The sequence below is a fragment of the Nothobranchius furzeri genome, chromosome 5, assembly GCF_043380555.1.
Source record: "Nothobranchius furzeri strain GRZ-AD chromosome 5, NfurGRZ-RIMD1, whole genome shotgun sequence".
Taxonomy (NCBI): domain Eukaryota; kingdom Metazoa; phylum Chordata; class Actinopteri; order Cyprinodontiformes; family Nothobranchiidae; genus Nothobranchius; species Nothobranchius furzeri.
In genome coordinates, this window is record NC_091745.1 from 967,403 (window position 1) to 993,774 (window position 26,372).

At 40.3% G+C, this 26,372-nt stretch overlaps 1 protein-coding gene across 1 annotated transcript in view; it reads right to left on the minus strand.

The window, feature by feature from the left end:
- Nucleotides 1-20,045, minus strand: part of ttyh2l (tweety homolog 2, like) — a 58,155-nt gene extending 38,110 nt beyond the window's left edge. The window contains exons 1-3 of the mRNA XM_015948400.3: nucleotides 19,656-20,045; nucleotides 17,670-17,842; nucleotides 3,730-3,841 (exon numbers count right to left, since the gene is read on the minus strand). Coding sequence (XP_015803886.1) covers nucleotides 3,730-3,841; nucleotides 17,670-17,842; nucleotides 19,656-19,784 — 414 coding nt within the window. The 5' untranslated portion in view covers nucleotides 19,785-20,045. The remainder of the gene's footprint in view (nucleotides 1-3,729; nucleotides 3,842-17,669; nucleotides 17,843-19,655) is intronic.
- Nucleotides 20,046-26,372: the final 6,327 nt, after the last annotated feature.

Here is a 26,372-nt window from a genome sequence, read left to right on the forward strand (position 1 = left end):
ACAAATCATTCATATTAATATTTACTATTTAATCATACAATAAAAACAGTTAAAGCTATTCATATTTTCTCCCATTATTATCTTTTTTTGTGTGTTTGTGAAGCAACTTGTGATTTTTATCTAGAGAGGAGCTTTATAAAAACATGTTCTACTCCGAAAATGCATGGAGGAAATCTGTTGGTAGAAATAGCTTTTAAATGTATTAAATAAAAAATAATGCACACAGTTTCCCCTGCATTACCAAGGCAAACCAGGCTTTAGAAACCAGCCTGAACCTGCTCCGAAGTGGGAGGAGTCTCTCTCTCCCTTACTCAACTACGTTCTCTCTCTTTGTCCCGGGCTCACCTACGGTGCCATTATTATCGGCTCTAGCAGCGCTGTGTGTGGGAACATAAAACAGGGAAATAACCTGAACATGCAGCTCTGGCAGCTGTGGAGTTGGGCTCGGCTCTGGACGGTACACCTCACCCCCTTCACCCGTGCTGGCTTTTGCGGCCGCCATAACACAGGGGGAAAACCCCGGATGTAAAAATAAAAGTTACACAACTGATCCTGGATCAGTCAAAACCGCTAAAACCGCAGCTTTGATGGTCACGTTATTCGTGCTGTTTGAAATCGAAATTTCAGTCCAAAAACGATAGACCGTTCAGCCCTAGTGAGCAAAATATAAACATTAAATAGATTAAATGAAAAAGGAAAGCAGGAAGAATTTTTTTTTTCCGTTTTTACATTTTTCATTTCTTCATGATGTTTGCTTACACTTTTTTTTCAAGGAAAGAAAACTGCGCGTGCTCAGCCTATTTCATCTGATTGAATACTTGGTGCATATAAACTCACGGCATGATCAGATGATTTAAGTTAGTGTGCAGGTAAACAGAGGTTCGGGATTTCCGATCAACCAAGATTTGAATCGGATTGGGGAAATCCGACACACGTAAACATGACAAATGAAACCGGGGATAACAGTGAACTACTTTTTTAATAATCATTTGCAGTTGTTCCTTTTTTCCCCTCTTTTCTCCATTGTTCCATTATTATAGCAGATCCAAGACGTTAGAGAGAGATGGTTCATTCCCACAAAATAAAAATCTACCACAAAGAAGATGGAACATTTTTCTCTAAGAGAGACATTACAGCCATGATTACATTTTACTGAACAATGCCAAAGGTGGTGTCCGAGTAAGACTTTAGATTGAGTGCTGATGTGGAGATCTAGCAGAGATACAGGCATCTCCTCCACTCAAGCAATCCCTTAGGGTAGAGAAACGTGGTTGCCAGTAAATGGCTCTCGCTCTCGCTCTCCTCCCCACTCCTTGTGCTCATCATCCCTCTAAATTCCTGCCACAACACTTCAAATCTTATCAAAATGCCAGTCTGCCTTCTGACTGTGGGGAATAGAATTCATCAGCGAGCACATTTGCCTAATCTGGAATTCCCTCCTCCCCCCCTTTTATTTTTATTTTACTTAAATAGATTAAAGATGTATTTTTTATTTTTATTTTTTACAGAGAATTAGGTTGTAAGAAAGACTCCAATGCTGGACACGCCTTGCAGGAGCCGTACCCCAAAAGATTTACGGTTGAACTGCACTGCTTCAAGCGTGGATCTATGAAGATTTATACCAGATTAACCGCAGAAAAAAATAACAATCACAGCACTTTACACTCTGGAGGGGTCTTTTAAGGGGATTGATTTACAACAAAGGAAGTAGCAGTCATTTTGTTCCACAGATCACAAGACAGCTTTCAATTTCAAAGATGAAGCACTGTGTGTAAAAGAGCAAGAATTCTAGTAACACATTTGATATCGGGTAATTGTTATGTTCTCTCACCTAATGTTTCCTGGCAGCAGTGAAGGGCCCTTTAATATTGGAAGCTGAACACTACAAACAAGTCTGAATTCCAAAATATGTGTGAACCATCAGTAGACAGAATGGCCTTCATCCAGTCTTTTCTTCTGTGACACAAACCCACTCATTCTCATCATTTTCAGAAGACAATACCTTTCAAAATGTCAGAAATCAAGAAGCTCTCAAATCACAAACCTAACTGAAGAGACAAGAACCAGGCACAGTGATTTAGCTGTTACATTTACTCCTTTATGATAAAGAGAGCCATCTTTAAGTCATGAAATAAAGAAAACATAATGAAATTAATCAAAAATTAACTAACTGTGAAGAGATTCTACTTCACACAACTTAACATAATAACAGAATAATGTGGTTCCGGGTTCATGGTCAGGTTATGCATTCTGTAAGTGCAGATTGTTGCATTAAGCTGCAATTTTGCACATAAGAAAGCATTTGTATCTCTGGGGAACATTACTTCCTCCCAAGCAGCTAATGCATATATCATAGGTTCAAATCAGTAACTAGAAACCTCAGCCTGCTGTGAGAACAATCAAAGCTGAATTCACAACAGCAGAAAGCGCAATAAATGTAGTTTTTCTTTTATTTAGCTCCAAATAATACATAGCAGGATAAAATAAAGTTGAAAAAACTGTATATTGGATTTTTTAAAGGCAATGATTTCATGTTTCTCTGAAGGGGCTGCAAAGGGTCTTTAAATCAATGAACCCAGATGTTTTAAATGGACTGTTACACTTACAGTGTGAAAAAAGTGTTTTGCCCTTACATATTTGCGACATGGTCACACTTCAAAGTTTCTGATCAGCAAAAATATTTCAATATTAGTAAAGAAAACATAAACAAAAATAAACTGCTGTTTTCAAATGATGACTTGTTTTAATAATGGAAAAGGCTATGCAAACCAACCCGGGGCTGGCGCTCGACTTCCCTGCCCCTGCCCATTATAATAGTGGGCCACATATAAAACGATCAAATGCAACAAAAAGACGTGTCTCACACTAGAAATCTGAATTAAAAAATTTGAATGATTCTGGGAAAAACTGAAAACTAGTCCTAGTTCCAATCAACGCTCGATGCCCAACCCGACTTATAATAAACTAATTTCTGTAGCAAGTTTAAGCATGACGCAAACCATTAATCTGACATCCCATCATTTACTTCCCAAAATGGACACTAATTTGCTCATATTGATCCAATATGTACACTTCAAGTGATACTGATATGCTCCCAAACACAGAAACACACACATACAGATAGACAGACTGCACAAGATGGAAAGAGAAGAAGCTTAACATCCATTAATGCACAGCAGATGGGACTTAATCCTCTTCTTTCTCATTGGGATTGTTGCTTCTTGCAAGGCTGTGTTCATACTCTCCTTTCTTCTTCCTTATAACTGCTGTACCCAAGTCTCCCAAAAGAACGTATCTGAATGCAGGTCAGAATTTGCCATAAAATAATCCCTATTTACAAATCCTCAGACAGAAGTCACCTTAATTCCCCCACTGTGACAAAAAGCGGAAACAGACCCCTGCAGCTCGCAGTACTCTGAATACATAAAAAGCTCTGGTGTCTATCAGCTGTAAAGAAGTTCTTCTAAAAAGCAGCGAGGCATGCCTATTCTTAGTAATTATTATGTTTAACAATTATCTAATTGGTAAATCAAAGAATGCTTTTATTTCTAATTAAATTAGCACAAATCAAACCTAAAAAACCATTAAAACAGAAAATGTTTGTGCTTTTTTGTTCTAACTGGAGTATGAAGTATGAAGTATAAGTGTAAAATATAGCAGATAGATCAGAGATGCTGTGATGCATTACCGTAGTTGTTTAATATTTATCCCAGATTGGTGTGTTCTCACCATACTGTTGATGCCATCCAGTGTGTGATTGGCACTGTAGAGGGAGTAGGTCAGCTGGTAGACACCATCGTTGGTCTGGCTGTTTCCATAGAAACCCACTCCTACAGCAGAACTGTGAAAGGCAGCAATCCAAATGAAACAAGTTAACAGATTGCTGCATTTTACTTATTCAGTTTTCACTTGGACTGGATTACAGAAACACTAATATGTATAAAATTGTAGAATTAATAATTAATCAAATGAAAAGTGACTGTTTTTGTCATTTCACGTAAAAAAAAACCTTTAAGTCTCATGAGTCACAAAGCAAACGCTGCAAATATGGCTGAAATCAGTTTGACATCTAAAAAAGATGCCTGAGTAGGATGGTGTCAGTACTCTAACTCTGAGCCTCCACAAGAGGAAGGATTAGTCCTTAGATCCTCTCATCCCCACCAGTGTATGAATGAGTGTGTGAATGGATGAATGATACACTGTAGTGTAAAGCGCTTTGGAGTCCTTACTCTGAGAGGTGCTATACAAGTGCGGGCCATTTATCATTATCAATCATCCCTGAAGTCTGAAGAAACATTTCACTATTCAGAGCAGGAGTCACCAACCTTTGTGCAGCAGAGAGCTACTTCACGATAACTGAGCCATATGAAGGGCTACCAGGTTGACACATTAAGTTTGGTTTGTGCACAATACTGACCTTTGACCTAGAGTAGCTTTGAACTTAAATAAACTTCATGTATAATAAACATATTTTAAGGCTTTTTAACAGTATAAATTCTAACTCTATATCAATTCAACTGTAATAAAAAATGTTCCTTTCTCTTTTTGGGCTTGTCCCTTTAGAAGTCACCACAGCCAATCTCCACTTAGTCCTGTCTTCTACATCATCTACCCTAACACCAACTAACATCATGTCCGCTTTCTCTTTTTTGGCCTTTCTCTCAGTCTCCTGCCTGGTGACTTCAGCTTCAGCATCCTTCTGCCCGTGTCATCATTGTCTCTCCTGTGGACATGTCCAAACCTGTTGGTCTGTCCTTCCTGATTTTTTCTCCAAAACATCTAACATGCTGTCTCTCTGATGGACATTCCTGATCCTTTCCATCCTCCTCACTGCCAAAGAGAACCTTAACATCTTGAGCTCTACCCATGCCAACCCGTTTCGCACTTTTCCACCCTCTCTGTTGCTTTGGACCATAAAGCCTAAGTCCATTAGGTTCTCTACTGGGCCATTCCCATCTGTACCGGGTCGGCCCGGGCCGGGTAGCCCCAGTCGGCCCCAGCCTGGCCCGGTTGATTCCACACATCCTTGTCTTAAGCCCATGTGGGCTGATTCTACCCACCAATCAGAGGCTTGCTCTAATGGAAGGTGTGAATTTGCTGTCAGCAGTGGGTGTGTCGGCCCTGGTCGGCCTGAAGCAGACTCCCTCGAGAAGAGGGTTGAGAATGAGCCTTGGTTGGCCCGGAAAAATACCAGGCCACCCAGATATGTAAACAACCTACGCTACCCGGCCCGGGCCGACCCGGTACAGATGGGAATGGCCCATACCTTTACTTCTACTCCCTGTAACATCACCATTCCAGTTGTGTCCCTCTCATTTACACACATGTATTCTGTCTTCATTTCTTTCTTCTTCTGTACATATCTCCACCTCTCTAGCTCTTCCTTCTACTGCACCATGCTCTCACAGTAGATCACTATGTCATCTGCAAACATCAAAGTCCAGGGAGACTCCTGTGTAACATCTTCTATCAGCCTGTCCATAACCAAAGAAAACAAGGAGGGGCTCAGAGCAGATCCTTGATGCACTCTCACCTCCTCCATCACTCCTGCATCACACACCTCACTGCTGTCTCACACCTCTGATACATTGTAACAGACCATGTCTGTTTGTGGCCACTAGATGGCCTCAGCACGCAGCCAGCGCAGCTGTAGGAAATTCTAATCAAGGTGCTCCCTGTTAAAAGGAAGCACCTGGCAATGTGTAGGGGGAGAGAAACCAGATGAGAGCAGGCACGGAGGTGTTTGTTCTCCTCTCTCCCTCTTTTGACTTTAGCAGCAGCAGACTTTAGCGCAGCTTGTGGTTACCCGAGTGATTTTGATCCGTTCTAGTGAACCACCTTCATTTGTTTATCTATTTAGTATCGTCCTCGATAAAGAGGGACTCGGCTCACCCTTTTGGTGACGGTTTTTGCATTTGTTGTAGTTTTCACCCAGTCTTATGTGCTTTGTGTTTATTAGCGCTCGTTTAGTTTGCTATTGGTCCTTTGTTTATTATTCCCCAGTTTTGGATGACCATTTGTGTTTTTGTGTTAATTCTATTTATTCCTTCCAGCCCAGAGAGCTGTTTTCTTTAATAAACTCCCTTTAAGAGATTTGGTTTGGTTCTCTTCACAATTCATTTTCTTTACTCCCTCCTTAACCATCATACTCCTAGTAGAGCTGAGGGATGGAAAATACATCTTCTGCACAACTTTGAGTTACTTCTCTGCCACTCTAGACCTCGTCATTCACCCCAGCTCCTCTCTCAGTACCGTTGTAGGCTTTCCCTAAATCTACAAAAATGCACATCTGATCTTCTCTGTTGTTCTCCATGAGTATTCTTAAAGCAAATGTAGTATCTGTACTACATTTTTGTGGCATCAAACAATTCTGCTGCTCTCTAGTGCTTCCCTCTGACCTAACACTACATGTCACCACTCCTTCCCAAAGCTTCATTGTATCAATCAATAGCTTTATTTTTCCTGCAGTTCCTATAATGTTGTAAACCATCTCTGCTGCCGGTGTTGGGAAAGTTCGTTTAAAAAAAACAAAGTAGTTCAAAGTTCAATTCATACATTTTAAAACAAACTAGTTTGTTTCTTAGTTCATAATTTAAAACATTTTGAACTAAGCTCACAGTTCCAAAAACAAACTAGTTTATATAGTTATTTTGTCTCATCTATACACACACACACACACACACACACACACACACACACACACACACACACACACACACACACACACACACATATATATATACATATATATATATATATATATATATATATATATATATATATATATATATATATATATATATATATTATTTATTTATATATATTATTTATTTATATATATAGCACTCATGCAGTCCACACTCATGCCCAGCTGCATTTGTTACCCTACAGTATATTCTGCAAAGGCAGATCTGTGGTCCCTCACACTCTCTATTGGACGCTCCTACAGAGAAACCTTACATAAACAAGCGCGTGTACACACACAGGTGCTCACATGGTGCTCTCAAAAGTATGGGCTTGGACACGTTCAACACGTCTTAAGGCTGTCGTTGCCACTAAATGCACTATGATTTATTATCGTGATTGTTCAGTTAAACAATGTTGATTTTATATTTCATCATCATGTTAACACAGTGATAGCTTGCTCCTGATGTATTGTTGTGTGTCCCATTTTTTTCTATTCTTTCTCTTTCTGCAGGTCTAGAAGCAGACTCTTGTTCATTATTGTTTATTTTTGTGGACCCCCCCCCCCCACACACACACACACACCTTTTGTCTTTTCCTTTCTCTTTCACCTCTGACTCGGTGTCTGGTCGGAATTACAAAGCATTCAATAACAATAACAATAAAGTTTAAAGTATCAGGCGTGACTAGTGTTGTCACGGTAACCGGTATAGCGGTAAACCCCGGTAAAAAAGTTGACAATAAAAATAACCGTCCAGTTTTTAAAAAACTAAATTATCTCGGTGGGTTTACCGTGGCCGCGGTTTAGGCGCGGTGACCCTTACCAGCCACCGTCGCTTCAGCTGAAGTTCCCGCGCACACGCACTTTTTAGTTTGCAACCAAAACTTTGAAGCTGAAATAATGGCCGAAGGAGGAGACGGCAGCGCCCAGGACATCCATCAGCCCTCAAAGAAGACTAAATCGGAAGTATGGGCATATTTTGGATTTCTGAAAACGCTGAGGGACAGTTAATAGAAGACGGCTATCCCGTTTGCAGAACGTGCAGGAAACAAGTGTCTGCAGAAGGCAGCAACACTTCGAATCTAATGGCACATCTGTGTGACCATCACCCACGTCTCTACAGCCAGTGCAAGGTAAGTTAACATTAGCATTTTAGCTTAAATGCATGACGTGAGGACTTTTGGTTGAGGGAGAATGCAACGAGTCACTATATACTGCAGCCGCAGCGTCCTCTGCCAGCATTTAAACCGTGTCACGGACACCCTGTTGCTGGATGAAGCATCTTATTTGTTGATGATGAAGAGAAATATACAATTAGTTCCTTGTCATTGATTTGTTTACTTATTCAATGCCATTTATACTTGAACATTTGGATTTGATTACATAGTGTAGTAGTTATTTTAGTAATTTGTTTAAAGTGGATATTTATTTTAAATACATATTTTTTAAGGTTGACTTGTACGGTGCTCAAGTCAAGTGTGGACTGGAGTTTTAGATTTTCATTTTGATAATGAAGAAAACAAGTATATGAGAAAACAAGTGGTGTTTCTTTGATTTGTTTACATATTGTTTATGTTTTGAATGTTTGGATTTGTATAATTTAAACCTGCACTGACTACTGTAACATGTTCCAGAAAAAGAAGCTATTTGTTCCTTTACTTGTGAAAAGTTGCACTTTTGCTGAGGCTTTGTGTTATTTTAGCTTTAATAAACACTGTTAAACCTTTTCAGAACTATTTCAGTTTGTGTAGAACAGGACTATCAATGCTTTCTGAACATATGCAACACCGTTTAAAAAATACCGCGATAATACCGAAAACCGTGATAATTTTGGTCACAATAACCGTGAGGTTACATTTTCATACCGTGACAACCCTAGGCGTGACATTAAAAGTAGAGACTTTGATGCTCCACCTGACAGTAAATCTGTAAGGCTTGTCACCAGCATTCAGACGTCTATTCTGTTTGCTTCCCAGCCAGACAGGACACGGGGGGGGGGGGGTCCTCACTTTTTTAGCACTCAAATTCAAATATACGTACGCAGCCAAACTTTCATTCTTCTGTTGCACATTTGGCAGTCACTAATTCTTTAATTTGGGCTCTCCTGTGTTCATTTTGTATTTCTAATAGAAACCACTGCCTGCTTCTTTATCTCTAAACTAATTTCCAGCTTATGATGAGGGGCATGGTGTGCCACATATCTAGCTGCAGAAATTTGATTCCAAAATGACCTAATTCAGTTTGTTATAAAAAGAAATCACATGTTCTTGCTTGATGTATTTCAAAGCATATGTGTTCAGGCTGATATGTGTGGGCCTTCACAATGAGACTACCAAAATGTAATATCAGCAACAATGAAGAGCAGCTAAGGGTGCAGTCATGAAACAGTAATGAGACAACATTATTGGGCAGTTTAGCCTCAGGGGAAGAATTAGGATTTTTCTTTTTTGGCTGAGCAAAACACTCCCTGCAGCTTCAGGTAAATATAAATGGATGTAAACTATAAACATTAAAGTACGAGATGACTCATTCACCTGCCACTTTATTAGGTACACAGTTCAAATCTGAAACGGAAAATATAATAACACTTAAATGCAGATTATACACAACACTTGTAGTCTGTATGATATATAGTTCATTTAGCTTCATTTTCATGTTATTATTTTATATTTTGTGATTTCGATGTTCTTCTTCCTGTGAGACTGGTAGGGTGGCACCCTAGCTCCCCCTATGGATGAACCGCCAATGGTTGCTTTAGTTTATTGAAGGTTTGCAGACATTTTTTTGTGTAAAACACTAAATGTCACTCCCTAGAATCACAATCAGGTTGAAGGAACGGGTGGGTGATATAGGAAGCCTAAGTCTGCCCATCTATTTCCAAACCATGGATCCCCGCAAGAAGGAAACAATTAATGGAAGTCAATGGGTCTAAAAACGCTATTTTCTAATTCCATTTGTTATGCGCCATGGCTTTCCCATATGATGTCTGTGAATTTTAGACACATTCTGTTGCGAGGAAGTGCTTTATTTGGAACGGGGGAAATGTTATTTTAGGTTGTGTGAAAATATGTCCAGGACTACGAATGTGTACGGATGTTCCGATCACATTTTTTTTTTGCTCCCAATCCGATTCTGAGTCATAAATAAGAAGAAGAAAAAAAGAAATACTTTTTGGCAAAGCATTACAATAAGAAAAAAAAAGTGTGTGTGTGTGTGTGTGTGTGTGTGGGGGGGGGGGGGGGGGGGTCCAGGAAAGCATCAAAATAAGAAGAAAACACATCCAAATTGTCATTTAAGTTTCACTTTCATTTTTTTAGGAATTGCACCAAATAAAAGCTTGTTTATATTGTGAATATACTTAAAAGTAGCAGTGTTGCTTTTATTTCAAGTTGTTTACTCCCTCAATATGCAGCTGTGAACGATGCATGTTCACGTGACGAAGCAGGCAGGCGAAGCGTAACTTTCTCTGTTGGCTGGCTCCACGTTTTTGTCTGACTTCAGGCTTGCCAACAGCAGCACTTGGTGTCTGAGTGCTTGCCCGCCATAAATTGCGTAACGTTAATGTGTTGTTTTCGTTCAGGAAAGAAATATTATTGATGTAGAGGGAATTATTGAAATGAAAACTAAGCAATTTTTATTCAATTTGAAAATCTCTATCTCAGGATAAGTGAAAGTCATGTTTGTTGTTTTAAAAGGTTAAATCCGATTTATTTCTCCCGATTCTGATCCTTTTAAAAACACATGATCTGGCCCGATTTCCGATCACGTGATCAGATCGGAGCATCCCTACAAATGTGTATCACCAAATTGGCGTCATTGAACCAGAAACGTAAAAAAGCAGAAGGAAAAATGGCTGTAAGTTCAGCAAACTTCCTTGAGGAGGAAAGAACCACCATAAATCTGGTCATGTGGTCAGCAAGAGGAGATTCTGTGGTGATGTAATATATGAGATGTGCCGATGTCTTGTTTGTAGTCATGCTAATTACAAACTTTTACAAGCTAATACATCTCAAAGTACATGACTAGCATAGTCAAAACACTCATTATTAGCTTTCATTTAAATTGCAGTACAACATATGTGCGATCCAGGGCATGAAGCAAAGGGGATTAGAAAATAGTGTTTTTAGCCCCGTTGATTCCTTTTTTCGTTCTTCTGGGGACCCATGAGCCGACCAGAAAGGGAAGAGATTTAGGCTCCCTATATAAAACAGCATGCGTATGTAAACTCCTATTGACCTTTCTTCTTAGTGGAAGTTTTTGAGTTTAAATAAGACTAAGCATTTAGTTTTTTTCGATTGCTAAAACTCAAAAATCCAAAATGAGGCACGAATTTCACAACCTCTACTTCTGTTCCCAATTGTCTGACTCCATTTATCACTACTGAAGATTGCCTTATCAAATTAGCAATCTGATTGTCCTCCTTTACACTCTGATGTCAATTTCACATCACCATGCTGTCAAAACACACTGTAAAAAATGACTGTGAATTACACAGTAACTAAATCTTACAATGTTGTTTATCAGACGGACCTTTACCCGCATATCTTGGTACAGTTATGGTGGGACCCCTGGGGGTCTACTTGGCCTTCCAAAGTTCTTGCAGAGTTGTGTTTTGGGGTGATTAATAAGGTCTCTTCACAAGCCAACAGGCAAAGCTTCAAACAATTTGAAAATCTGACTTAACTCTATGGGTTAGCTGTTGCTGTTACGTCTACATGCTTTTATGCTGTTATGTTTTTATTGTTTGTTTCTTAAACTTTTTTACTGGTTTTATATGTGTTTTTTTCTTATTGTAGAGCACTTTGGTGGCATGTTTCATGCCTGTAAGGTGCTTTCTAAATAAAGGTGATTGACTGATTGATTGATAAGATTATTCTAAAGCGACCCCTGGGGATCATCTGACCTGAGTCTGGGATCAAAGGTTGCTGCGTGGCAGCCAAAATGTATTTCTTTGAAATTTGAATTTAGAAAATGGTGGGAAAATGATTAACTTTGGAATAGAGTAGAATAGAATAGCATAGAATATAATAGAATAGAATAGAATAATCCTTATGTCCCACAATGTGGATATTGAGTCATAGCAGCTAGTTTGTAAATTAAATGTTTTGCTCCAAGTTAAATATTCAGATTACAAATTAAATGTTTTGGTGCGACCTAATTATTTAATTTGTAAAGTGAACAATTAAGTCTAAATAAAACATTTAGCTTGTAATGTTAATATTTAGTTGGAAACTTTAACATTTATAATTATGTATGAATAATCATTGTGAAAATATTACTTAGAAAAATGAACCACCTATTTTTTTTTACCTTATTCTAGTTTTACTTAATTGCTGTAAAAATTATGTTTGATTTTAAATGGCACCACATAGATATGTGCAGAAATACAAATTATTAATACTTTAAACTATCATTCACAGCATTTTAATTATATTTCAGTTGATTGCATTTTACTTCTTCCACCAAGTCTCAGAATTAGTTTTCTGAATTATACCGTACCAATTGTCTTTTTTTTTCTACAGTCTTTGAATTATACCCTGTTGCTATGAACTACTTTTTCTTCTGCCTTCCACAGAACAACTCATTAACTATTCAGGAAAACGGTCAGATCGGATAGATAATGATATTAACCACATTTTGCGATGTAGGTGATGACAAACATGCAGTTATTGTGTTATTTATAAATCGTGTATTTTACTGGTAATTCATCTCGAGTCCCAGTATTCATGCGCTCATGTCCGGGAAACCACCTGGCTCACGTGATCACTATCAGTGAGCGGTTCACAAGCTGTAGCCAGCACCGTTAGAACGCCGCTGGGCCACTCATTGGTCCAGCCGACAATTGCGCGGCAGTCATTGGCGCTGTTCTAACCGAACAGCGGCAAGAAAGAAAAAGAACTGGAGGAAAGAACTTCAGCTGCAGGAAAAAAGGGATTCGCAACGTTCTCAAGTCTGCTGCAAGACGAATCAGACTGTTTTCACGACGGAGATGCGTGGAGCATCATTGCATGTAAGTGCCCGTTCTCTTTTTACTGACTTTTAGTCAAACATTGTTTGATCATAAGACCAGTCACCAATGTTTGAGAAAGAAAAAGTTTGAGTTAACTGCCGTTCTGGTTCAAAATGTCTTACACGTGTACTGTTTGTAAATTCAAAGCTGTGTCAACTCCCGCATTTATTCGACATGTTAAAATGCACAGAAATGTCGCCAACATTAGATTTCACTGTGGCTATGCAGACTGTCCTTCTGCTTTTTCAACAGTAATTGCTCTTCAAAAGCATATGTACAGAATCCATACGCCCACAGTTAAATCAAGGGCGCAAACGCAAGGACATGCTTTGACATGCAAATTTGAGGAGCGTACCTTTGTGTCAAAGCGTGTAGCAACCTTATGGGAGCATCTACAGCTACAAAAGACAAGTGGGACAATTCAAAAGTGCCTTGCCCCTTTGATAACTGTCCAAAGACTTTTTCTGTCCGTTCATCTTTCACCTCACACATCAGTCTGAAACACAAAGCAATAATTTGCACCTCTATTGCTGCTGCTGCCAGCACAGCTAGCTTGTTGGACACTGAAATGACTAAAACAGCTCAACCAGGTTTAGATGACAATCATGAAGCAGAAGTGTTGGATGGTGACACTGAATTAGATGAGAATGAGTTCATGACCAGTTTGGCCTTGTTCTATCTCCAGATGCAGGCTAAAATGCTGCTGCCTACCAGCATGATTCAAAAAATAATTGAAGAGTTCCAGCAGGTGCACAGTTCATGCACAGCCCATCTTTTGTGTAAGCTCCATCAAGATTTGACTCAGTTAAATGTGCCTGAAAATGAAATCAGAAATCTCATTGATAATCTGTCAAAAAACGACCTGATGAAAAGATGCAATGGAGTTTTTAGAAGTGATCAAACACGGAAAACGCTTTTCAAGCGTGAATTCAATTATGTTGAGCCAACAGCGATTTACCTGGGTATTGACAGAAATGGAAAAGAGATTTTGCCAGTATGTGTCCATTAAAGAGACACTCAAGGCATTACTTAGCCAAGGATCAGTTCAAGAGCAAAATCTCCAAGCAAAATCTGAAACAACTCCTGATGTCCTCGAAGATCTGAGAGATGGTAAAATCATAAAAAACATTACATTATTAAATGAATCACCATCCTCAGTAGGTATAATCTTATATCAAGATTCATTTGAGGTTGCTAACCCCATTGGTTCTGGCAGAAAGAAGCACAAGATCTTGGCTATGTATTTGACGCTAGCAGAGATCACGGCATACAACAGATCTTCCATTGACCAAATGCAACTAGTTTTGTTGTGCAGGGAGGAGGACTTCAATTTTTTTTGGCCAAGAAAATGTATTTTGTGCTGCAGTTAATGACCTGAAAGAAATTGAAGACAGTGGTATTCATGGTCCTAGAGGGAATAATGTGAGGGGTACTGTTTTGGCCATAACAGGAGATAATCTAGGATCTCATTGCATTGGAGGTTTTACTGAAAACTTCAGTAGAAGCAGATACTTCTGCAGATATTGCCTCATTGACAGGGAAACCTGGGAGCAATCTCCAACAAAACCAGGTCCAGCTAGATCAGTTGAGACCTACAAAAACTGTGTGGCAGAGGGGGAAATGGCATATGGGGTAAAGTCTGACTGTGTTCAATCAGCTGAAGTATTTTCATGTTTGCCAGCCAGGCCTCCCTCCATGTTTGGGTCACGATCTGTTTGAAGGGATTGTTTCTGTTGATCTTGCTCTATATATAAAGCACCTAGTAAAGATTGAGAAACAGTTCTCATATAACCATATAAACAGGATAATATCACATTTGCCCTACAAAGGCAACAATGCCAACAATAAACCATGTGAGGTAAAAGCAGATGGCGAAAAGCTTGGTGGCCATGCTGCTCAGAACTGGTGCCTCTTGCGTCTCCTTCCTGTAATGGTTGGGGACAGAATAAAAAATCCCCTTGAAAAGTATGTTTGACAGTTGTGTCTCAAGTTGAGAGAGGTTGTTGAGCTAATATGTGCACCGAAGATCCACAAAAACCAAGTTGCATATCTTCAGATGCTTATTGAGGAGCACCTTGAAATGAGAAGAAAAAATTCCCAGGAAATTTCCTGCAACCCAAACATCATTACCTTGTTCACTACCCTGCGCTTATCCTCCATTTTGGCCCACTTATTCGATTATGGACGCTGCGTTTTGAAAGCAAGCACAGTTATTTTAAACAGTGTGCAAGGAAGCTTCATAATTTTAAAAATCTCTGCAGCACTTTAGCTGAAAGACACCAGCTGCTGCAAGCTTACTTGCATGCTGGCAGATTCTTTCCGCCATTGCTTCAAATAGGGGAATCCATGAAGTTCCATGACAAACTCTACCGGATAGCAATACAGAGAGCAGCCAGTCTCCGTGACCTTCGTCCAGAGAACACTTTTGAAACAGCCTCTGTTACATTTACAGGGACGCTGTACCAAAGAGGCATGGTTATTGTTGTCAACCAAAATGACACAGGCTACAAGTTTGGGAAAATTGTGCTCATACTGATTAATCAGTCATGTGTGTATGTTGTTGTTGAGCTGTACCAGTCAGTGCGTGTTTTGGATCTCGGTGTACACGGTCTACAAAACAGTCATGATGCTCATTACGAGTGTGTGTCTATGGACAGTCTTGCAGACTACTATCCATTGGCCACATATAATCAGTTTAGTCTGAACTTGATTGCCTTGCACCATTCAGTGTGTTACAGGTAAAAGACATGGACTCCATTGAGCATGCTATTCAGAGCGTGCTACCACAGCTACAGAGGGAGAAGGTGGAAGCAGTGATTCACGAGCTTGAAACCACATTGAGTGTGGAAGGGCCAGATGATCTTCAGTTTATCAAAGAGGCAGACATCAGTCACCTACTATCGCCCATTCAGTGCAGAAGATTGATTAATTCTTTCAAAAGTCATAAGCTGTCTCAATTAGCCTACAAGTTTATGTTCACTGCAGTTGTATTTTGATGATAATGACTATTAAGAAGAAAAATGCAGGAATGAAACAAAATTAACCATTGTGTTTTTTCTGCCTATGTCAATTTGTTATGCAGATCCAAAAAGTCCTCAGCCTATCACCTCCTCACCCATTTCTTCCCCCTCTAGCTCATTTTCAAATTAGCCTTACACCAGTCCATTAACCAGTCCACAAGGACACAGCAAATGGGTGGATGGATTTCAGGTGCTATGGGACAAAATGAGGCCCTCTCTCAAAAGAGCCATTGATGATGGTAATCGTCCAGAGCCAGGGGATCGCAGTCTTATGGTGAAAGTCAATGTTGATTCCATGAGAGAACACTGCTTGAACCCGACACGAAAAGACTACACAACAGTAGCAAAAGCCATAACTTAGATGTATCCTGGCAGCTTTTTAGATTAAACGGATGATGGAGAAAGTATTGGATGTGGATTAGGGTTGTCACGGTAACGGGTGCAGCGGTAAACCCCGGTAAAAAGGTTGACAACAATAATAACCGTCTTGTTTTAAAAAAATAAATAAATTATCTCGGTGGATTGCCGTGGCTGCGGTGTAGGCGCGGTGACCCTTACCAGCCACCGTATCATCTGCTGAAGTTGTCTGCGGCACATGCGCACTTTGTTGTTTACAACCAAAATCTTTCTTGAAGCTAAAGCTGAAATAATGGCCAGAGGAGATGGCAGCACTCGGGACATTTATTATCCCTCAAAGAAGACAAAGTCGGAAGTATGGGCATTTTTTGGATATTTGAAGAATGCTGAGGGACAGCTGATAGAAGACGGCTATCCTGTTTGCAGCACGTGCAGAAAAAGTGTCTGTGAAAGGCAGCAACGCTACGAGGCCATCATAATGCAGCCATTGTCTCACGACTCCGCCGTCTCCAGTTCGCCACTTTTCACAAAATCTTCTGGTTGCCACTGGTCCTGGTGGTTTTTCTTCCAGTTCGACGAGTTTTCTTTTGGAAGGCTGGCTGACTCCAGTTAAAAACCGCCACATTTCACCGCTAGTTTTAACACAAAGCTAACTGCTAACTTGATAAACTGATTGAATGGGATAGGTGGAAATGACGTTGGATGCGGCGCTCACGTTTCGCGTACGTTTGTGTACGCTGCATGCAGTCGGGAGGAGTATCAGAAATCCATGGAAGATGACTGATAAACATAACTCATTTGGTGCAAACATTTACTCGCCAGGTGGCAGGTAGAGCTCAAAAATGTACTCGCCAAATGGAGCAATTTGCTCGCATTTGGTGAGTGGCGAGTGTTAATTTCAGACCCTGATCAAAATATCAACTTCCAGGCAGAAACAAACTTTCAGAGACTTGTCAGTACAAACTTTTAATCTAAATATATTACTTTGTATTTTAGTAATCAAAAAATTTTATTCGCAAACTATCGGTGTATCAGATCAATATCACATATACTAGTCCTCATTTTACTTGGTATCGGATCGGAAAGGAAATCAGTGGTATCGCGCATCACTTGTGTGTTACAATGAAAAGTTGTTTTTAATAAGTATTTCTAATGATAATCGATCACTTTGAGCTTTTCATGCAAGCTGAACATGACAACAGTCTCCTACACCTATCTCCTGCATTTGCTTCTGATAGAAAACAGACAGTGAAACTCTGGGTTTTGAAAATCCTGATAGATTTATGTCAGTAGGGCTGCACAATACATCACAAAGGTATCGTCATCGCGATACTGGCATGCAAAATACGCAGATTGCAAAGAACAAAAAAATAAAAACACAATTGTGCAAGCCAATATCGCCATCATGATACATTTGCAATTTAAGATTGAATTTCTTGTATTATATCATGATACATAAAATGCTGAAATTGACAACGGATTTTCTATTCCCAGTGACTGTGTTGGCAATATTGTGTGAAATATCCACTGTATTTAAAAAGCAACAAAACCTGTGGTTAGTAGTGGTATAACAATAAACACAACTGCTTAGACTGACCATATGACGAGTCCTGTGACAACAGCAACCCAGGTGACACAGCAGGTATCAGGCCTTTTGGTGTCTTCATCCCCTTTCCTTCTGCAGCAGCACAAACACACCAGGTACACCGCCAGGACAAGCAGGCTCAAGCTAGCACCCACTGCACCAACGCACGCCAGAAATATTACAGACTGAAAGAGAATGATGACAAGAAATGTTAAACACCACTCATGTTTAAAGATATTTTAGGCTAATGTAGATGTGCTTTATTATCAAGTAATTACAGCTGACTGCTGCACACTGGAAAAAAAAACACTGAAAGAACGTCCGTCTTCTGAAGTTTGATTGTAAAAACGTTTTAGAAAGTTTCAAGTGGACTAGGATTAACAGTGAAGCAGTCTAAGTAAAGAACAAAGAGCCATGGCTTTAGAGGGGGAGGCATCATGTGACACAGGGGCTTTGGCTCAAGTCTTGTGATTTCTGAGTGTGCAAAATATTTAAAGCCTAAAAGATGGTCGGACACAGATGAGCGTTGGTGTTGAAATTATTTAATGTAATCACATTTTTGTGTAGATAAAATTCAGATTGTTTCAGCACTTTCAGGACTAGATGCAATATTATTTACCAGTTGTGTTAGCTTGAGGTTTTATGACCCACAAGCTCATGAAAATCCAGTTGACTGTCCAACAGATTTTAACATTCCATCTTTGACAGATTGTATTTCTGGACTGATATTAAGAGAGAATATTAAGATAACATGTTTTGCAGATTTAACAAAGCCAGTCATTGTAGCTATTTATTTTTTACTTATTATTATTTTTGCTTTTACTAAAGATATCTCAGGTGAGGAGCAATAAAAAATGCTTAATCCTCCACCAACCATAAATCCAAGTCAAACAGTTAAACAGCTGGTTTGTTGGTTGTTCTTTTCGAACAGCTGAGTTAGAATCGACCTCGTGTGAAGTCCATGATGGGTTCAAATCCTGTCGTGTTGTCAACCCAGCTCATGCTCCACATAAGGACATCACTCCAATGGCTCCTTTAATTTTTCACTCATTGGTTTAATAATTATACATGCTGGCACTTCAATTTCCACTGTACTCAACACCATGACAACAGAACAGATGCACGATGGAAGGAGGACAGACGAACAACTGTAATGTCATCAACCAGAATGCTCTGATGTTTTATCTTCGAAAAAGGATGTTTGTAGAAAATTGGTATGAAACAAGCACAAACAATCTTGTTTCACTTTTCTTAAAGGCTAAAGATCAGTTCTCATTAGAGCTGAAACACGTCTGCTCAGCAGGCTGTGATGGGTAGTTTGTCATATCCACTAACCCCAAAACGGTACATTTGAAAGCAAACATATGTATAAAAATGATTTAAATGTAGTGAACTAGTTTATTAGTAAACAGACTCAGACTTCATTGCATTTATAAAATGAAATAAAATACACAAATAAGCACCCTAGAAAGCAAATAAAAGATTCATGAAGGCTGGGCTCAGCTTCCCAAAGAGATTTAATTCCTATGTTGTTGTTGGCATCAGTTAGTCCCCATTTCTATAAAAACGAGTTTACAGGCCCTCAAACTCTGTTTTCATCTTTCTACATTTAAGGATTATTTACTTAAATGCCAGCTTTGCCATTTAAAAGTTCTAGAGGCTTAAAACTGCACATCAATCATCATTTAGAAAATGAGCTTTTGACTGACTAAAGAAAACACACGAGTGTGCCAGACCTCCTTTTTATCACCTGGTTCCTCAAAGCGTATACACGCATCAGGTGGAAACTGTAGGTGTTTCTATTTCCTGCTATTTTTCTATCAAAACTCTAGTTTACGCACAGCCATCCTTACAGAAGATGAAGACATATTTGTCTCTCCAGGACAGCCTTTTCAAACACTTCTCACTGAGCGTATGCAGTTAAATATAAGGTTTATAAAAGCCGGGGTTCAGCAATAAGAACAACGTGCGCGTTTGGGTACAGGAGCATTTACCAACCTGCTGGTAGCTCGCCTCCTCCGGCTGGAAAGTGTTGTTCACCGGCTGGAAACGAAGATTGAAGTGTGGAAAGTTGTGCAGCCAGTATGTCCACCACGGAGCGACATAATCAAGCCTGGCAGTGGCCATTACTGCCGGAGGAGTCAATCCAGCAAAGCTCTGAAACAAGTTTCTCTGGGAGACCCACACGCTGCGTCCTCCCCAGGAGGGCCGAGTGTTGACAGAAGGATAAAAATAAATAACAATATAAAATGTTTGAGTTCTTATCGAGGCTTTCACGAAAGTGTGAGCTCCTCGGGTGAAACACCTTCCAAAGCATGGTCCATATCACGGGTCTCAACCCCGGGCCATGGTGGGACACAGCCGGGCAGCGGAGGTCAGGATGAACGCCTCCTCCTCCAGAGCTGGAGGCGTGCCAGCAGCACGGCTACACCCAGCCGGTATCAGGGGAGGTGTAAATCACAGGAACTAGTACATTAAATCCAGCCAAACTATTAAAAACCGAACTTTCAGATCAAAGCTTTCTGCTTCATAAAGCACCTCGCCCTTTGTGTTTGAGTAAAAGAAACGCGAACAAATCCGAGTCATTCAAAGGAAACTGTTTTCCGCTCCAGCCGACCTGAACTTCTGTCAGCTGGTAAACGACAAGCTGGGATTTTCAGCACTATTTATGACTTGTGCTGTTAATGTCTGACCTCTTGTGGACAACAAGGCGCATTGAGGTGAACAGAAGCTCCTGCAGACTACATGTCTGTGTGGGGACGTCAGGGAGGGTTGGAGTAAAATCTAGATGATCTGACAGAATGCGTTCACAGTTTGGGTTTGGAGAACAGAGTTTTTACTAAAGGTTTTGTACAATAAAGGCGATGTTATGATCAACTTCTTACAATGTGTATGGGTCTTTGGAAGAGTCAGAAGATGGGAAAACCCAGCAACAGCTCTCATGTTCAGATATTAAACCTTAAAGCTTTTCTGAACAAGTTTAGTTGTGTTGTGAGAGGATCTGGGTGAGTGGAAGACTTGCATGACCAAAGTTAAAGGAAAAATTGTAGAATAAGTTATCATTATTATAGAATCATTAATATGCAATAAGGCAATAAGACACATCTTGGCCCAGTTGGATCTTGATAGGTTCAGGTTGTTGTTCTCTACATGCTTGGTTACACAATTTGGACACATCCTCATAGGTCTGTAGTAATGGTACACAGACAATAATGTCAGTTTTTGATTTGTTGTGACCGATTATCTTGTTTAACTTGCCAACTCTTGTTGCAATTTATGTATTTTTTTTCTTTTGTTCAAAGAAATGTACAGCACACTCACTTGAATGTCTAATAGGTTGTTTCAGTGAGAGTTGTTGAAAGATCAGAACTGTACAATACCGACTCTCAAATGTCTTAAGTGTTCAAAAGCAGACAAATGCAATAGTCCATATAGGAAAATAAGAAGAAAGATAGAATACATATTAAACCTGGTTGTGAAGAACAGTTGTTTTATCTAAGTGGAACACAGGCTTTCGAGCTAAACCATCTGGGTTCCTCGTGGCAGTTTTTATTTTTCTATTTGGGTGCTTTGATGCACCTCCATGGCCAGGATACCTTGGGATTGTGCTCTAGGCTGAATAGCAGGTGACTCCTGATATGCTCTGTATGAATTTTGATTCTTTCTGACTGTGCTCTGCATTTACAAGAAGCTGAATTTAGCTCTCTGGTGATTCTCGTGCTATTCACTCTCAGTGCTGAAACCAACCGAGGGGATCAACGTCAGAGACACAAAGAAAAGGCACTTCTGCCTATATCAGGCTTCACTGTTCCTACGGTTACTTTAGTCAAGTTAAATAAAACGTATAATAGCCACAAATTCAACAGATTACAGCAAGAGATGCATTACATTTTCTCCATTTTTCCTAGGCCAATGAGTGTCCAATTACACTTAGCTTACATATTAGCTTCTCTCAAGAAACACGTTTAGCTGCGAAAATTTTTAACAAAATGTTGTAATGAATTTCAAATGGAGATATGGAGAAACCACAAACTGTTAAAATTTACACATAACTTTTTAAGAAACAAGTCATATCAACTTGTGTCATAAAATGTTGTCCTCCAGAAACACTGCAACACACCGAGTAGCAGGAACACTTTTCTTTACCATGATTAAAAACATTACAATTAAGTTAATGTTCATGTATTTAGCAGACGCTTTTGTCCAAAGCGACTTACAAGTGATAATCGGCATGTTGCCCTTGAGGCTAACAACAACAACAACAACTTGAAATCAGTCATGGAGAGGAGGGAACAAGGAGTGGACAGTAGAGAGGGGGGACGGGTGCAGGGAGGGTGCTAGTTTAGAAGATGCTCTCTGAAGAGCAGGGTCTTCAGGAGTTTCTTGAAAATTGAAAAGGAAGCTCCTGTTCTGGTAGTGCTTGGAAGGTCATTCCACATTTGTGGAACGATGCATGAGAAGAGTCTGGATTGTCCTGAGCGTGGTGTAGGCACTGCTAGCCGACCATCCTGTGATGACCGGAGCGGCCGGGCCGAGACGTAAGCCTCTGCAAGAGGATTCAGGTAGATGGGAGCCGTACCATCTCGGACTTTGTATGCTAGTGTTAGCAATTTGAATTTGATGCGTGCTGCTAGCGGTAGCCAGTGGAGCTCAATGAACAGAGGGGTGACGTGTGCTCTTTTTGGCTGATTGAAGACCAGACGTACCGCTGCGTTCTGGACCATTTGAAGAGGTCTCACAGTACAGCCTGGAAGACCAGTTAGAAGGGCGTTGCAGTAATCGAGGTGGGAGATGACTGTAGATTGCACCAGGAGCTGGGTGGCATGTTGACTTAGGTATGGTCTGATCTTTCGTATGTTATACAGCACAAAGCGGCATGAACGAGCAACAGAGGCAACATGATCTTTAAAGGTCAGGTGTTCATCAATCACAACACCCAGATTTCGAACTGCCTTTGAAGGAGCCAGAGACAGGAAGTCATTTTGGATTGAGATATTGTGCTGTATGGATGGTTTTGCTGGGATGACAAGTAGTACAATTATTCTTTGGATTATTGTTAGAATTACAGATGTTAAGACCGTCTCGTCTCGTCTCGTCTTCCTCCGCTTATCCGGGTCCGGGTCGCGGGGGCAGCATCCCAACTAGGGAGCTCCAGGCCGTCCTCTCCCCGGCCTTGTCCACCAGCTCCTCCGGCAGGACCCCAAGGCGTTCCCAGACCAGATTGGAGATGTAACCTCTCCAATGTGTCCTGGGTCGACCCGGGGGCCTTCTGCCGGCAGGACATGCCCGAAACACCTCCCCGGGGAGGCGTCCAGGAGGCATCCTGACCAGATGCCCAAACCACCTCAACTGGCTCCTTTCGATCCGGAGGAGCAGCGGTTCTACTCCGAGTCCCTCCCGAATGTCCGAGCTCCTCACCCTATCTTTAAGGCTGAGCCCGGCCACCCTACGGAGGAAACTCATTTCGGCCGCTTGTATCCGCGATCTCGTTCTTTCGGTCATTACCCAAAGCTCATGACCATAGGTGAGGAATGGGACGTAGATCGACCGGTAAATCGAGAGCCTGGCTTTCTGGCTCAGCTCCCTCTTCCCCACGACAGATCGGCTCAGCGTCCGCATCACTGCAGACGCCGAACCAATCCGCCTGTCGATCTCCCGATCCCTCCTACCCTCACTCGTGAACAAGACCCCGAGATACTTAAACTCCTCCACTTGAGGTAGGACCTCTCCCCCGACCCGGAGGTGGCAAGCCACCCTTTTCCGGTCGAGAACCATGGTCTCAGATTTGGAGGTACTGATCCTCATCCCAGCCGCTTCACATTCGGCCGAGAACCTACCCAGCAAGAGCTGAAGGTCAGAGCTGGATGAAGCTAGGAGGACCACATCATCCGCAAAAAGCAGAGACGAGATTCTCCTGTTGAGATGTTAAGACCATTAAAGGTAAAACGTATTCCATGCATGCTTAAAATAAAGCTCTGAATATCTAATAACAATTTAAACCAATTTTTCCAAAGACACAACCAGAGTACTTCTCAGGGAAGATGAACCATTAGGTGGCAGCCCAACACTTTCTGCAGGTCATGTTTCTCTACTGTTCACTGCTTCAGAAGAGCCCCATCATTAGACACAGCTCTGCTATGTTGCAGTGGAGTTCTAAAAATCCAGTAGAAACATCCTGCTTTAATGAACTGGAGTTTATAGATCAGATCCATTGCAGTCTCGGGCCTTTCATCCAAGTCTCATGGGACTAGCAATTTGGGGCATGATGTTACAGGAGAAACATTTCAAAGAGCACTTTGAAGTCATGTAACTGTGCAGTCCAAGTGTTGAAGACTGAAGAAGTGAAGTCATAGACAAGTCTGAAGGTCAGCCCAACAACTCTATTTTAATGTTGATGAATTCTGGACCAGAAAGTCGCATGCTCCTTTCCTAACCTTGATGTGGGGAGTCACAATTGGCCTGAAGATCCCTGAAACTGCAGTGAGAATGACGACAAACCCAACATGTCAGTATCATAAAAGGAGTAACCCATAACCCCGCTTTGACGGGAATCTTGATATAGCACTGTAAAGTAAAGTAAACGAACTACTCAGACAGAAATCAGTAACATGCAGAGGCCCACAGATTCAGGGTGGTAGAAAGAAAAAAATCACGGCATTGCTGCCAGTTGTTGCTCACTCCTCATCAGGAGCTCAAGTGTCCTCAGTAAATGCTGGATTTGCCTCCTGATTGACTGCCTCCATAACAATCACTGGATGATTGGTTCATTTAGATGTCTTCAGGGGTGTGTCCAGGGAGTGGCCTGGGGTAGCCCATGCCACCCTTGGAATCTGACTGGCCACCCCAGGTATCACCACACTAATTTACCTTTAAATAGGCTTTTCACTGTCCACAAAAGGCTTGGGGGTAAAACAAATAAAGCATAACCATTGGTGCCACCCATGCACAAAATTGTGCCTCACCTGGGCCACCCCATTTTAAAAGATCTGGACATGCCACTGGATGTCTTGTACCCTATCTCCAACTTCCAACACTACATTTTATTCTCCCAAAGCATCAGAGGTATTGCTCCGTGAAATGTGGAAAATGCATTGTGTTAGACTTTTCCTCCCTCATGTGGTTATTGCACATTTTTCTTTCTTTTTTTAGATTTGTGACTCAAATCCACTTGCTCTATTTTGAGTGATTTATACATGAATGAAGATTTATGCCTGAGAGCTCGATGTGCTGGTATTATCCAATCAAACCGGGCTGCTCAGAGGCTCCTGAGATAGCATTAAAGTGTAATATCAATGCAGCAATCCTGGGGTTATTGCCACTTTGAAATACCCATGGTCCCTCTGCTACTGCCACATGTTATGATTGTGTCTGTTGAGATAACGTTTCAGAGGAGATTGCAGAAGTAAGTGCATGGAAAGTTACCTTGTTTCATTTACATTATCAGAGAGAGTAAAAGAGTAAAATAAAGCAGGTGTCAGAGAGTACAGGTGATGTGAAATCACAAAAGCCAGTCTGTCTGAAGCGGCTGCAGAACTCATTTCCTGCAGTGTCTTTACTGCAAAGTAAACTAGGTTCATTTATTTTCCTGACAGGTATTTCTTTAGACTATATAAACATATATCAATCTGCCAGTAGCCTGCAAATGTTTATTATTTTTCAGGTATAAAAGCTAATCTGGCAGAATGTTGTAAAATAATGCAAAAAAAAAAAAAAGAGAGAGAGAGAGAGAGAAGGGGTCCATTTTTGTGTGGTTGCATCGTTGCAATATTTATACTTCCAAACGTTGTATTTATTTTCCATGACAGACTTTTATGAAAATATTTAAAAAAAATTCAGATAAGAAACACGTTTTGGTCCTCACTTTTAAAGCTTTCATTCATTCATTCATTCATTCATTCATTCATTCATTCATTCATTCATTTCCGTCATAACAAATACATATAAAACACATGAAAAGGAAAATAATTATCTAATAAAGAACATAATAATAATTATCACAGGTACAAATTCCTCTTATAAATTAAACAGTTTCTTTAGATATAATTTATGAGCGAAAAGGTATAGGCTGAAGTTAAACTTATTTAAGCCTACCCATTAATTCATTACCAAAAAAAATCAACATTGTCATAAATATCTAAAGTAAATAAACATATAAACAATACAGTTATTACATGCATCATCCTAATCTCAACAAAATCAATCAAGAGATATAAACATGAATAAAACAAAAACAATTGAAATCAATCAAGAGGTAAAAAACGTGTGACAAAACTAATTTTCTGACATTTATGCAATTACTTTACACATCATTATCGCCCTTTCTTTCTGCCCTGGATATAAAATAGTCTGTATTAGGATTCTTAACATTATATGTGCTATTTAGGATCGTGTCAGAGTTATGACGGCAATTTCATGCACTGATGACTTTAGGGAGGAGAATAACCTGAACAGACATCAGCAAATTTTTCTTTTTTTGTTGATTTTTTTTCCCTCCCATAGGGGAATAGTTTCTTATTTGGCAATTTATCCAATTACAGATTTACAGCAGTGCAAAGTCAACCATATGATACAGCCTAAGTCTATTTTTCAGCCTTTTCAGTAAATCCAATCTTTCCAAATGGTTGCTGATGTTAGTAATTGCAACAGCATTATATTTATCCAGAAACTCCATGGAGTGGAAATAAACATTGCTAAAGGGAACAGAGCTGTTTGCAC